The 14229-nt window shown below is 52.0% G+C and overlaps 6 protein-coding genes across 6 annotated transcripts; 2 read left to right on the top strand and 4 right to left on the bottom strand.

Annotated features, from left to right (window-relative positions):
* Positions 1-1495: 1495 nt before the first annotated feature.
* N7532_011696 (putative urea hydro-lyase/cyanamide hydratase) lies at positions 1496-2230 on the top strand (the record flags this gene model as incomplete). The annotated part of the gene is made up of 1 exon (XM_056624187.1): positions 1496-2230. One exon carries the CDS (start codon positions 1496-1498, stop codon positions 2228-2230), a length of 735 nt encoding a protein of 244 aa, XP_056469175.1.
* Positions 2231-2938: 708 nt separating this feature from the next.
* On the bottom strand, positions 2939-6327 carry N7532_011695 (nucleoporin Nup84/Nup107 family protein; the record flags this gene model as incomplete). Its single annotated transcript, XM_056624186.1, has 5 exons — positions 2939-3285; positions 3359-3489; positions 3547-5890; positions 5946-6204; positions 6265-6327. The coding sequence occupies 5 exons, from the start codon at positions 6325-6327 to the stop codon at positions 2939-2941; spliced, it is 3144 nt and encodes a 1047-aa protein (XP_056469174.1).
* Positions 6328-6738: 411 nt separating this feature from the next.
* On the bottom strand, positions 6739-7156 carry N7532_011694 (uncharacterized protein; the record flags this gene model as incomplete). Its single annotated transcript, XM_056624185.1, has 4 exons — positions 6739-6932; positions 6982-6994; positions 7047-7097; positions 7154-7156. 4 exons carry the CDS (start codon positions 7154-7156, stop codon positions 6739-6741), a joined length of 261 nt encoding a protein of 86 aa, XP_056469173.1.
* A 346-nt stretch (positions 7157-7502) lies between these two features.
* N7532_011693 (SUMO family protein SMT3) lies at positions 7503-8006 on the top strand (the record flags this gene model as incomplete). Its single annotated transcript, XM_056624184.1, has 2 exons — positions 7503-7883; positions 7950-8006. The coding sequence occupies 2 exons, from the start codon at positions 7503-7505 to the stop codon at positions 8004-8006; spliced, it is 438 nt and encodes a 145-aa protein (XP_056469172.1).
* A 535-nt stretch (positions 8007-8541) lies between these two features.
* N7532_011692 (uncharacterized protein) lies at positions 8542-9114 on the bottom strand (the record flags this gene model as incomplete). The annotated part of the gene is made up of 1 exon (XM_056624183.1): positions 8542-9114. One exon carries the CDS (start codon positions 9112-9114, stop codon positions 8542-8544), a length of 573 nt encoding a protein of 190 aa, XP_056469171.1.
* Positions 9115-10669: 1555 nt separating this feature from the next.
* On the bottom strand, positions 10670-13266 carry N7532_011691 (putative succinyl-CoA synthetase subunit alpha; the record flags this gene model as incomplete). The annotated part of the gene is made up of 10 exons (XM_056624182.1): positions 10670-10750; positions 10816-11140; positions 11196-11794; positions 11844-12051; positions 12105-12487; positions 12539-12682; positions 12756-12877; positions 12972-12981; positions 13040-13120; positions 13189-13266. 10 exons carry the CDS (start codon positions 13264-13266, stop codon positions 10670-10672), a joined length of 2031 nt encoding a protein of 676 aa, XP_056469170.1.
* Between the last annotated feature and the right edge of the window lie 963 nt (positions 13267-14229).

The raw sequence follows: 14229 nt of genomic DNA, 5'->3' as shown, positions 1-14229 counted from the left end.
TTCTTGCGGGAGAGGGTAGGATGACAGGAGGAGAGTCCACCGAAGGGGAAGACCAGAGCCGCGCCACACGATCGCAAGATTGACAGCGACGGACTTGACAACCCCTTTGCAGATCCACACTGGTCTCGATTGTTTTTCTTTGTACGCCCCAGTACAAGCCGTATCCGCTCGGGGACGGGGGTCCACTGCTGCACAGCCCCAGGGTGGATCGCCGGCCGCTCGACTTGTCACTCCTCGACGTGTTAACGAGCGCTGCGGGTACTGCTGGCGCAGAGGAGGAACTTGAGAATGACGATGAATTCGTGCGACAGCCGGGTGCGTGTCTCATTGACGACGAAGTGCAAGATTGCCGTTCGCGGACAACGCAGTTCAGGAAGGGCGGGCCTTTGCACTGCCTCGCTGGGATCCGCCAAGCCGGCGTCCGGGACCGCGGAGGCAGAGGCGAATAATACGCATTGCCACCATTGGTACCCTTTCCTCCCCGAGGGTACAGAGCGTGGAATAGGGGCCCTGTCGAGCGTTGGAGATGACGTCTCCAACACTTTAGCTGCTACGACTCAATCCGAGCTAAATTGTGTGCTTGGGTGCTCGATTCGACGGAGCCAACCGCAGTCTACCACTGCCTAGGGTACACAATATACTAGTAGGGCAGCACCGCCCGTCTCGGGCCTCTATACAGGGTCTGCGACAATACTGACTAGGTAATCCCGGCAGAGAGCGTGTCACCGACTCTGTGGCATCCCGGGGGTTGGGCTTGTCCACCACATATCTGATGACGCGGAGGGACGCTGTGGTAGAGGCCCAATTTGCTCGGAGAGTCGATGACATGTAGATTCTCAAAATCAAGAGCAGTACCCGCAACTTACACCGCCTACTAGTATACATACAGTCGTACCTAATGTATGTACTATACTATTATTTACAAGTCAATTAGAACAAACATACATTAGTCCGGGGCAACCCTCCTATCAGGCATCTAGTGGCGGCAACATCGCCTTCACAAGCTTCGCGTTTTGCTGGTATCGCCAATCAGCCCGGCCTGCTGCGCTGGGGACTATACTAGTACGTCGACCCTGCCACCATTCTTAGCCCGCAAATGGGATGCTCCATGGAGCCACCGTTGCATGTGCTTTGGCAATACAAACACCGCAGTGCTGCATTGCCCGTTTGACTCGCGCGTGGCACGAACGGACGATTTTGAAGCTATGTAGAAAATAATATACACCCTCTTTCTTTTCTATTTGACGAGGATTGCCATGCGCAACGTTGATGATGGCACCCTGGAGATCACATACTGGTCGTAGAGGCATTCATCTGATATATAGCGTCTCTGAGATGAAATCGACTTCGGGAGCAATATCACCACTTAATATATACTCCGTGCAGCCTCATGGTTGGCATTTTAACTACTCTCGTATTCTCGTATATCCCGCTCGTATCAACCCTCCCACTGCCTCACCTCCCACCTCACCACGCCAGAGACCTCCAGACCATCATGCCCGACGCAATCAGCGTATACGGCCTCACAGCCGTTTTCGCCTTGGCCACGGCCTTCCTCACCTCCACACCCGCCTACCCAAAGCCTCACCACGCACCCCTCCCCATCCCGGTCTCCCATGACTCCCATTCCTACCACCGCCCTCGCCCAACGCATCAACGCCTACGCCCCGAGCTCACCTTCCAGAACCCACCTACAACCATTCCCTCCGCGTCTATCATTACGGCCTCGCCATTGAAAGTACTGCTTCCCCGACTCCGCCGACTGGGACTTCACCGACGAGACATACTGACTCCCGTTGCATCCTCCACGGCATCGGCACGACGGACAAGAACCTCGCGCAGGACCCGCCTAAGCTTCGAGTTCTACGGCGGGTGCCCGGCGTTGGATATCCTGCAGACGGGTAGGTCGAATGGGACGACCGCACCGCGAGAGATCATCCGACATCAGGACCTGTGCGCCGTAGGCAAAATTACCGCGGTGGAACAATCGTTGCAGTTGGCGACGATCTTTGGTAGGTGGAACACTCCCCGGTGGAGATGGAAGCTTTCCCCGTCAAAGACTTTGCTGGAACCCTGGCCTACCCCTACCCCTACCCCTACCCTACTCTCAGTATACATGTGGACAACCCGGCGTCGCGATCACCACCATGACGATGACGATGCATCACCGGGGCAAGGGACGGGTTTCCCGCAATCAACCAAGTGCGACCTGATCTGCTCCAAAGTTTAACTTTTCCCGGTGGAGCAATATTATTTACTGGCAAAGGTACAAGCGATCGAGCTGTGAGGAGCCAATTGACTTCCCGTCAGGTCACAGACAACACCGGTGCATACACCGATCTCGTCCACCCAGACACCATCCAGGATTTGTCGGCGCATTTTCCGCGCCACCACTGGAGCCAGTGTTTTGCCGCGACGATCCATCGGGAGAATGGCCTGCAGGCCCTGGGCTCATACGACCGCCCTGGGCGAGGAGTTCCCCGCCAATGTGCTGGGGAACAAGCTCATGGAGCCATGTGAGTAGGAGTAATGTGAGTGATGAGGTGGTTACCTGGGTGACCACGGGGTTTAATTCGAGGTAAAATTGTTGTTGCTGCGGAGTACCGAGGCGGTATGCGTGGGTGGAGAGACACATTAATATTGATGGCTGACCTGAAAATTGACGTGAAACGAGGGATGAGCTAATTATTAAGAACTGCAGAATGATTGACATAGATTGAGAAAAAGTGGTGCAAGGATCCGTTGCATTGTAGATCCTCTTCACATCCTCTTCACTGACATGCTTATCCTGGAAATACCTAAACACATACAAAACAATATACCCTAGGTAATAACCTCGCCCTTGAAGCTCCATGTGGTTTGTATCCCTGATCAGTGCTCCTGCATGCTAATGTACACAGCCCATTTCCTATCCAATCTCATCTTGCTGAGAGGAGCATCACTTCTTCTGTGGCATGGCGGCATCGCCGTGCTCCGGGACGTTGACTCGCCACAAACCCAGCGTTTGGCCACTCTCTTTCACGACATCTTGTTTCGAGTTCGTAAAAACCATAGCTCGGCCCGCCAAGGCCAAGGAATCCATTAGTTCAGCCATGCGCTGCGCCTCAACGAAGCTGCGCGTCAAGTGCGGGATTTTCGCGACTAGCGTAGCCACAACCATGCACTGCGTGAGCAATTCGGGCTTCTCGAGCGTTTCGGCGGCGTAGTACAAGGCGGTATGGTAATCCAGGACCAATTCGGGAAGCAGGGTCCGACGGATATACGCATAGTCTTCTTCTTCCTCGGCTGATTCATTCGAATTAGTACAAGTACATCCAAAACACTGAGATGAAGGAAATGTAAAAGAGGAAACACTCACCAGTTTCGGCCGTGCCAGGCCAGTCAACCACCTCGACCGTTTGTCCCACACTGCTCTCCAGGGTGCCGAGGTATTCAGACAACTCATCGAACAGGTTTTTGACCGTGCCGGAATCTCGTCGGCGCTTAGTCCTGAAAGAAAGATTAGGTCGTGCTTGGCGCACCGTGTTAAAAGAAGATGATACGTACTTCGAAATCTGTTCGTAGAGGATGGCGAAATTCTCCCTGCTGTCAAAGCCAAGAGCTAGGTTCTCAAAGTTGTACATGAGAGTGGACTGTTGACTGGCACTGGAAGAATTGTTGACGGAAATGCCATTGCTGCCAGACAGGCTGCGTCGGTGGGCGCTGTTCTTGCGCGACTTGGCCGGGCTGGGGGGTGCACTTTTTTCTGCGACCAACTGATCCACATTCAGATCAGGGTACTCGAAGATATCGTATCCGAATGTCTCCTGGGAGATTTCAGGCAAGGGCATGCGCTGGCTGAGCTCCCGAGCAGCTGCCAATTTGCCCGCAATGAAAAATTTGCGGTACAGCCATCCTCCAAGTTTGCAGATCTTGCCCCATTGACCACCCACGTAGCGTAACCATTCGAGACTGCGGATCATGTTCTCATCTTCGTCTGCAATGGACACACCGATAATGTCTTTCTTGGGTGGGAGAATCTCGCGAGAGCCATCTGGCCGGCGCACCAATCTATGGTAGCCGGTGAGGCCACGCGAGTATTCGATAGAAGAAACTTTGGAGCTCAAATAAGCCCACTGAACATCCAGTACGGAGTCGATGTCCACACCGTATTTCTGAGCAAGGCGAACCTGTTCCTTTCGCTGCTTCGGGTGGAGAATGTCAATCAGAATCTTGGCATAGGCATCGTGAGACATCCCAGTAGGCATAAGTGACACATAGAGTGGGATGAGTTGGAACAAGCCTCGTGCTTCCAAGAGAGCGATGTACCCAGCGAGGACAACGGATGCGGTCTCAAGAAACTGGGTGTCAACGCGAGAATACCCTATGGACTGAACGACAAGATAGACGTGAGCCGACATTTTGATAGCCTCCTCATCCGACGCGGCGAGCAAGTAGGTATGGTCGACTTTCGAGCGAGCAATATCTGGAATGATAGAGGCTGTGCCATCGGCTTTGATAGCATATTCGGAAACTGCTTGAGCAAGCTGGGTGAAGTAGGAGTCGTAGCCCTTGCTCAAGATCGCAGCCTGAAGATTGCGGAAGGGGTTAGAGGCCTCGCCTCCAACACGCTCGTTGCCGCGCAGGTACTGGAAGAACTTCTGCAGGTCTGTATGTCCAGCAGGCTCTGGCGTGAATGCAACTGGGGTGTTGGGAGAATGGTTCAGCTTGCGCTGGAACTGCTTGCAGAATCCCTTATAGCGCGAGAGAACGACCCGGTTGAAGTAGACGTAAAGATAGTCATCCCAGCTGCTGCATACCTTGACGACGGAGTCGCTGTCGCCACAGAGCAGACCATACACTGCACGTTCGAAGTCGCCCGCCTTGGGGTTCTGCGCGAGAGCAAAGCAAGCTGCGCGCCATGAGTCTTGCGCGCGACTATTCATCAAGCGTGTCATTCCGTCGTCGACCGGGGTCCGCGTGTTAGCGGAATTCGATTCAAGGCTTGAGCCGCAAAGGCTGACAGCTCTCCAACCCTCGAGACGGTTTTCGGCCCATTCGCGAATCTGAGTCCAATCCTCGCCCTGTCGGAGCATTTTCCAGCAATTCATCCAAGTCGCGTGCTCATAGAACTCGTCTTGTGCTTGCAGATGTTGCTTTTGGCGAAGAAGAGCATCGGGGTCCAGTTGTGTAATAAGAGGTTTGTGGTCGTCAGTGGTCATCGACTGTGCCACGCCCGGGTCACTGGGCTCCAAAGGCTGAGGCCAGGCGCGCAACCGCTTGTGTCCCTTGATCGCTTCTTTGGTGTAGAGCCATCCATGGGTCCACAGTCCCTCGCCTCTTCCAGCCTGCGATTCCATCTCGCTGATGACCGCAGTGAGCTCATTGTCCTCTGCCTTAGCTGTCTCTTCTAGCCATTTCATAGCCACAACGCACTCGGTGGCATACTGATCGGCACCGAGAAACTGCTCCCAAACCTCGCGATCCGACGAGTAGCGGTGAAGGTTTTGAAAAGCCGTCTGCCGTCCCTCCTTGAAGCTGGCGCGGCTCGCAGGTTCGTCGACGCTGATGAGGTTGAGGAGCAGGCGCCAAGTATCGAGTTCCAAGTACAGACGTCGCAGTTCATCTTCCGATTTGGCATCTTCCGCTTCGCTTGATCGGAAGCCTTTCGTGCGCTTGAGCGCCTGTTGTTTCTCGTTTTCTTGGATCGCGTTTTTGGTGAGTTTGTGGTATTTGTCCACGAGATTGTATGCTGCTTGGATGTTGTGGAACTCGTCGTTAGAGTTCTTCTGCTTGAACTGGTCCAGCTCCTTCGCGAATGCCTCGATCTGTTTCGTGACACGGTCGGCGGTCCGGCGAAGGGGGTCGAAGGCTTCTTGCGCGCCGGCAGCGGTAAACAGCTGAGGAGAACCTGCAAGCTCGATCAGCCATGGTCATGCAATGATTGAGAAGAACAATATACAAACCTTGGGCCTTGCTAGTTATTCCCATGACGGACTTCAAGCTGGGCTCCAACACAGGGAAACCGGATCGAGGGTCCGAAGCTTCGTCGTCATCATCATCAAAACCATCTTCCTCCTCATCCATCTCTTCGTCCTCTTCACCCGTCTCCTCCTCCAGTTCTTCCTCATTGCCATAGCTTTCTTCGCCATCCATTGACTCGTCATCATCTTCGTCTTCTTCAATGCTGATGATTTCTGGTTCCTTGGGGTGCGGCTGAGCGACCTGGGAAGGGAAGTCTGTCAGTTGGGGCCAAAACCACAAGAGGGAAAAGAGCATTCATACCTGCGAGCGCAGATTCGCACTGCCCGAAGCTGCAGACCTGGCAGATCTGGTGAGCGGAGCCATGGCGAACAGCACTGGCGACGACACTCAAGAGTTGATGGGAGGAGGGAAATCGTGTTTGTCTCTTTTGGTTTTGGGGCGCGTTGGCTACTTACCAAAGCGGTTTAGCCCGTCGGCACGGGACCGCCAGGTATTTAAGGATTTCCACCGCCGAAATTTTTTTTCTTTTCCTCAAATGTCTTATAGGCAGTCATTAGAGTCTCGGAACGAAAGTTTTCAATATTCGTTCAGGTCCATGAGGCCTCTCTGCGTGCTCAAGATTGTCTTAGAGTGATCTCGCAGTCCTTCAATTAGTCTCGTTCTCTCTTACATGGGAGCTTAGTCTGCAAAGGGGCTGCGACATGCCATTGAGTTTCTCTTGAATTGGTACTCTTATCTACTACTCAATCGGTGGCAGTGACAGCGTCAAAGGGCCTATTTCTGGGACTCCGTGTTTCCTGCTGCCTCAGCACGCTGCTTCATCTTGAGCCGCAACAGGTGAGCCTTGGGACAGCTCACGACTGACGCCTGGTCTCCTTGCTGTTGGTAGAAGGCATTGCAGCATTCGTAGAGGGCATCGATCTGTGCCTGGCATTTATCCTCCTTGTACGAGTTTTTGGTCAGGCAATCTGGCCCGGGATTAGTCTGGGAAAAGAAATCTTTACAAAGGAATGGTACCTTGGATTGCGCACTGCCAAGTGTTAGCAGACTCCCAAAATGGTACAGGCTGTGAGGCAACATACGGCACGCGGGTGGCAGGGCGTCTCATGGGACAAGTCTTGCTTCAAATTCCCCTGCACTTCTCAGTTAATCATCTCGAAGCTGCAGGTGATGCAAGGAGCATACATACCATCTTAACAGTCTTCAGATTTCCTTGGGATTAATGCAAATTGTTGAAGCAAACTCGCAACAAAGGCAAGAACCTCATAGAAGCCTGCTTCCGCCGTGACGCAAAATAGATTCTCCGCCTTTGTGGGGCGAATCGCTCAGGCATTCTGCCGCCAATATCTCCCACCTCTCACCTCCCACTTAACTTGCCTTCTACAAATTCCTTCCTCCTCGCTGCTCGCCTTCGTATGCCGCATCACCCCATCTATTCCATAGCAGGGTCTTGCGCGATTGCTGACACTTGATTACAGTCATACACATTCTACACTCCAACCTTTTCATCAACCGCGCTCTACAGAAATCGGTAAGTCATGCCGCTGGACGCCAATGTGAGACGCGCCCGTTTAGCACAGCGCCGGCATGTCGAGGCGCTGTTTGCCAACCGGGAGCTAATCGAGGCAACAATGATTGCGACACATGAACTGCTTAAAACCTCTAACACTACGCAGCTTCCCGCAGACATCGCAGATACCGCAAATATGTCTGCTGAGCAGGATGGGTCAGCCGCTCCCTCGGAGCACCTCAACATCAAGGTTACCGACAACAACAATGAGGTGTTCTTCAAGATCAAACGCTCTACTCAACTGAAGAAGCTCATGGATGCTTTCTGCGATCGCCAGGGAAAGCAAATGTCCACCGTGCGCTTCCTGTTCGATGGAACCCGCGTTCGCCCCGAGGACACCCCAGATACCGTATGTGAATCGTGTGATCGGGATATAGGTGCAGAGTAATCGTGATTCTGACCTTTCATTTATTAGCTCGACATGGCCGATGGCGACACCCTTGAGGTCCACCAGGAGCAGATTGGTGGTTAAGCGCTGGACTCCTTCTTGCATAGCATGATGAACCGCCTTACACATATCACGGGGGATTTGCATCTGGGCAGGATGGGTCGGGATTTGTCGACGGTGCAATCTGGATCTCGGTTCATCGTGAGGAGTTTGCAGCTTGCGCTTTTTATGATTCAACGAATTTACAGAAATGGATGGGATACTTTCGTGCGATTTTCCATATTTCATTCATGGTAATACGTTCCGAAAAGGACATAAATCTTCACCTCTGGCAAGTTGCGTCGCGAGATCGCTGTAAGCCATGGCAATTGATATAGACAAACCAGCTATTGCTACTATTAAAACAGAGCAATTTGTTCGGAAGGATTGAATTTCGGGATCTAGAATCAACCAGTGGCCGAGCCATTTCCAACCAAGGAAAAGAGAGACCACGATCCTCAACATTAAGAACCCATTCTCCAGCAAAGGCATTCAGCGCCGAGTAGTCAGTCAGATATATACAATCAAAAATACATAGCAAGGTACAGCAAATCCCCAAAAGTCCACAGAAGACGAGAATCTAGTCTGTCCAGACAGAAGCTTTCAATCGCTCTTCCTCCTCCTTGGCCTTTGCCTGCTCCTCGCGCTCTCGATTCCGCCGCTTGATCTCCTGCTCCTTGACAGAGCGATCATAGGCGCGCTGCTCCTCCGTACGCTTTGGCGCCCGGACTCCCAATGCGCCAGCGATCAAGCGACCAGCAACGGCGGTCTGCTTCTCCGGTCGGCGGGTAGGATCGCGCTGCGGGGCAGCGGGGGAGCTTGCTCGTCCGGCAACCCAAGGGTTAGAAGTTTGCGGTGAGATAGGCGTAGGCGGAGGATCTAGAGGACCCTCAGCGCTGATGGTGGGAGAGAGAACCGACGGCGAAGGAGCTGCATCATCTTCTCGTGGCGTAGGCTCATCGTCGTCGGTGGCTACGTCTTCCCAAGAGTCTGCAACGGGCTTCGGGGCAGCCTTTTTAGGCTTGAGGACGGATGTAGGGGCACCGGCGGAGTTGTTCTTCCCTGCAGGTCGAGGGATGTCCTGAACTGGACCTTTCTTGCCAATGGATAGATCCCGCAAAGTTGATTGCAGCTCGGTGCGAGGGTCTGACATGGCACGCGAGGTGTTGTCTGGGCTGCAATGAGGGGACGACGTATGTAAAAAAGAGATCTGGTTGGCAATATGTCGGCCCCCAAGGAAAAGAACGAGTTGGACTAGAGAGGGTGAGAGCCTAAAAGGAAGACCGCAGGTAATGGCGTCAGAGGACTCGGCGCAACCCTGGTCGATCGTGGGGAAGGCGGGCCAGACCCGAAGTGGCCTCAGGTGTCACAGGCGCCCGAGGTGTCACCCACAAACCTGCACTCCTTGCTCAGGGTGCCAACCGGGAGCCTCGACAGGGCATGTTGTTCATGACCAAACGAACATTCCAGGAAAGGATCTGCTCTCGGGGATCTCCACCTGCGTCACTGTGAACTAAGAAAGGAATCGCGTGTTGACCCATGGACTACGGCTGATCCATAGGTCGTCAAAACTGCTGAATTGCTTCCGTATACGGGTCAAGCGGGGTAACTACGTTTGGGAATAGGAAATAGCTTTATCTATCACGAAATTTACACTCTATAACTCGGTGCGTATTTGATTTCGCGACTGGCCCTGCCACGCATTCTATTTTAAGAGATCCTGAAACACGTTGAGGAAATAGACTCACTTGTTGAATCAAGGTTCCTCCAATCGGGATCTTACCAAATTGTACCATCGCAGAAGAGCGTGGCCCTATAGCATAGCATACTCTATCTTTGGAAATATTCATTCAGACCACGGTGTTAACTTTATTCCAGGGTGTCTTTAGCTGCCGATTTGTCTCTCTAATTCCATATTCTTGGAATCAAGTCTCCTACTGAGTATGCCATGATTAAACATAATTTTAAGCAGATATACATTGGAAATTTCTAGTACATCCACTCGAAATATGCAGCCCTGGAGGCAGAATTACCTGCGACTACCGTGCCCATGATGAGTGCCTACCGGCAACGCATTATGGTACTTCAAGCCCTCTCCGTTAAAATGGGGCTCCGGCCGTGGACTGACTGTGATACGATGTATAATTCCGAGGATAAAGGCCATGATAATGAAGATATCACATTGGGTCTCATCGGGTAGTACAGCAGGTTGTTGGAGGCCAGAGCTAAAGGGCATTGATCTCGATTGGGATAGTAGGTATAATGGGGTTGAATAATTCATTAAAATTTAGGTATTACCTAATATAGCACATATGGCCGAGTGGTCTAAGGCGACAGACTCAAGATATGTATCTTACCTGTACAAGGTGGTATTCTGTTCCTCATCAGAGGGCGGGCGTTCGAATCGCCCTGTGTGCACATATTCTTTTTTTTTTTGCCCTTCACTTAGGTTTATCATCCTCCCAGTGTATGTTCTTTTCGGAAATTGGAATTCTAAATTTTTCGTCTTGGATCCCCGGCTGCGGTTAGGTCTAAGCGAGGGCAGATCGATTTACCCAGGCTTCCTACACAGCTTTCCAGAACATTCTTGATCAGAAGAATGAAAGTAGTTCTGTTCATTATCATTGATCGAACCTATAGTTCAATGAGTCTAGATGACTTCTATTCAAGCTATGTGCAGTAGTTCCACGCGTGTAAAAATTCATATCTCACTGAGCCAGCGAGATAATCTTCTTCGCCGCATCCTCGAATCCATCAAAAGCATGCAAAGGCAGACCACTTTCGGCAATCTTACAAGAAGTAAAGTTAGCAACTCTTGAACAGACCATGTTAGAAAAACATAGTCAAAACATACCATCTTCTGCCCAAGCTCCTCGTTAGTCCCACGCAGTCGCACCACAACGGGTACCTGCATATTCAGGTCCCGGAAAGCAAGGATGATACCCTCGGCGATCATGTCGCAGCGAGTCAATCCGCCAAAGATATTAACAAACACAGCCTTCACACGGGGATCGGAGCAGATAATTCGGAATGAAGACTTGACTGTCTCGGATGTAGCCTTGCCGCCGGTGTCGAGGAAGTTGGCGCAGTGGCCGCCATGGAAAGTAAGTGCGTCGACTGTGTTCATTGCGAGACCGGCTCCGTTGACTAGTGTGCCGATGCTGCCTTCGCCTTCAAGCCTGTTAGAGAATAGTGTTAGTAGATGGTGGAGTTTATGAGGGTTGGCTGCCATACTTGACGTAGACGATTCCATCTTTCTCAGCCTCAACTTCTTCCGGGGCTTCTTCAGCGGTGTTGCGCAGTTGGTGAATTTCCTCTTGACGACCGGAACTGCGGTAAGCGGCATCATCGAAGCCGAATCTTGCGCCGTGAACCTCCAGGCTTCCGTCAGCGGACATTCCAATCTGCGTCTCGAGCACAAATGCCTCTTTCTCCTTGAAAATATTCCACAATTCCTGGACCAAGGCGGAGAGTTCAGCTTGGGCTGAGACAGGAACGCCCATGTGCGAAGCTACTTCTGCAATGAGGGGACTTTGGTCGAAGCTGGATTGCGAGTAGCTGAAAGGGAATCGACGAGACTGAGAGGCGTCAAACTCGGTGGTTGGAGAGGCGACGATGCATGGTGAAAGAGCTGTACGGTCAACAGAGATGGAAATAGATGCGTCAGACTTGGAAGCAGATTCGTTGACTCGAACAGATTTCTCTTTCAAGATGTCGAATGCTTGGAACTGCTTGATATATAAGCCCCGCTTCTGCTGAACTGTCCTCTGAGCCGGGTTGACACGCCTCATGGTATGAAAGCCACGCTTCTGGGAGCCAGCCCCTGAAAAGGTCTACCGAATGATTAGAGTTTGCTCTTTAGAGAGTGTTATTTGTACCCACGTTTGCACCTGGCCGGCTAGTGCCACCCAGCAGAGTCCTCATACCCTCGCCAAACTTCTCTGGGTGGTTGACCATGACAGCACCAGCCCGCTCCAGCGCCTGATACTTTGTCTGCGCATCCGGCTCTCCCGGCGCAGCCCAAGCTCCAGCGTGTCCCATGATACGACCAGGAGGCGCTTCCAATCCACCAACCAGCGCCATGATGGGTCTATAGCATGTTAGCAAGCAGACTCATAGAAAGAAGAAGCTGAGAAAACATACTTAGGGCTAGCAGTCCGCCGGCGATAATCGCGAATCCATTCCGCAGCATCCATCTCCGCCGTACCACCAATCTCACCAACAAGAATGATACCTTGGGTATCGTCATCGTGCTCAAAGATCTTCAACGCATCGACGAAGTTGGTACCAGCCAACACATCACCCCCCATACTGATGCACAGACTCTGCCCAAGACCAGCTCGGGTCGTCGAAGCAACGGTCTCATAGCTCAGTGTTCCTGACTTGGCCACGATTCCGACTTTGCCAGGGGCAAAGCAGGGTAGGGGCTGGAAGCCGATACGACATTTTCCAATAGCGGAGATGATACCGGGGCAGTTTGCGCCGACGAGACGGGTCTTGGATTGGGTTTGCAGCATGGAGTGGATCTGTAGCTTGTGTTTAGCATGAGATACTAGTCAGGGGGTTGGCAGACTCACCCGAAGGATATCGTGAATCGGAACATGTTCAGCCACAGCTACGACCAGCGGAATCTCTGCCTCGATAGCTTCCTCAATGGCCTTTGCGGTCTGGTTACCGGGCACATAAATCGCCGAGGCATCCGGCTTAGCCATCTCCTGAGCCTGTCACGACGAAAACCACATCGAGTCAATTCCACAAGCTCACACACCAACCATCAACTCGATCAATACTCACCACCTTCACAGACGGGAAAACAGGAAGACCCAAATGTTCCCCCTCAACACCAGGCTTGACACCACCCACAATCTTCGTCCCCCATTTTAGCGACTCCTTCACATTTGCAGTCGCCTGTCGTCCTGCAAAGTACCTAAGTCAGCACTGCCTGCATCGGGGCTACACTCATCAAATCAATTGATATGCCAATATGAAAACCAAGAAAGAAACACTCACCAGTAAACCCCTGAAACAAAACCCTAGTATGAGCCCCAATCTTCAAATTGGGCAGTGTATCCGCATACCTCGCTGGACGCGGGGAAGTCGAGAACGACCTTACGCAGCGCGGCGCGCGTCTTGGCAGGCGCAGAGCCATGGGGATCGAACTGTGCTGAATTGTAGATTCTTTCTTGCGGGATAGATGCGAGATATGTGGGTTGATTTATATTCCCACTGGTGGTTTATCTGGCGTAGCCAATTCCTCAGCTAGTTTGCTCGATTGCTCGAGGTGTGAGGTTGGGGAAGTGGACATTAAGACGGCTATCTCTCCAAGTCGGCTATCCGGTCTCGGAGCTCCCCACATTTCACCGGCCGAGGCTGGAGCCTGAGGCAGAGACTGGGGAAGTGCCCTGTAGTTACCAGAGGCAATTTTGGAAAGGTCGTTGTAAAAAAACTGACAGTAATAACACTGCTGCCTCGGGAAGCGAATCGGCTCCCGGAACCCAGCCTGAGTTATAACCCACCCCTCCCCCCCCCGGGGCCGCCTTGAGCGACCCTGATCGCTCACCTCCAATTATAAAAGATAATTAATCTATTATCATAAATTTGTTAGATAACTTAAACTTAAGCTAACTCTCCTGTGTATAGTATTGTAGAGAGAATAGCCAGGTTGGTTGGTTCCTGGTGACTAAGTGGTGGGCAAGAGGCACTTAGGATAGAATAAGACACGTGCAGTTTCTGTTCTGTTCTGTTCGCGCCCAGGTATACTATAGGGGAAGGAGGTGCGTAATAGGCCCTTTATATGCTGAAGCTCGAATTCCTCTCTGCGTAGTTTCCTCATTCACTACTCTCGTGCTGTGCGTCCTGTTTACATTGCCTGTTGTGAAGGCCTACGGCCGGATTGATTCAATTGAGCGGTGCCAACATGCTGTTTATCTGAAGCTTGGAGAAGTTTAGAAATAAGGGGTGGCCAGCGGTGACTAAAAATCCTGGGGAGTTGATAGATCACATCGCACAGGCCAAGCCTGAGCAATAGATCGGGACCTGACCCGTTAAACTTTCTGTATCAATCGACCCTTCGGAATTTGGATTGGGGTCCATGTATTTGTATCCCAGAGACAGACGGTATCATCAAGGGAGCCAGAAGCCAGTATTTGGCCGAACTTTTTCTGGTGAGTCCCCGGCAGGGCTGTGCAGGCATGAAGCGGGTGTCTTCTGCTCCACCTCCCTAGCCACTTTTAAATGACTGAATTTCCAATTTCCACCCAATGAGCGA

This window comes from Penicillium argentinense (assembly GCF_028826775.1).
Source record: "Penicillium argentinense strain IBT 30761 chromosome Unknown utg000011l_segment0_segment0, whole genome shotgun sequence".
NCBI lineage: Eukaryota > Fungi > Ascomycota > Eurotiomycetes > Eurotiales > Aspergillaceae > Penicillium > Penicillium argentinense.
Note: the sequence above shows the minus strand (reverse complement) of the source record. Positions and strands in the feature narration are given on the sequence as shown.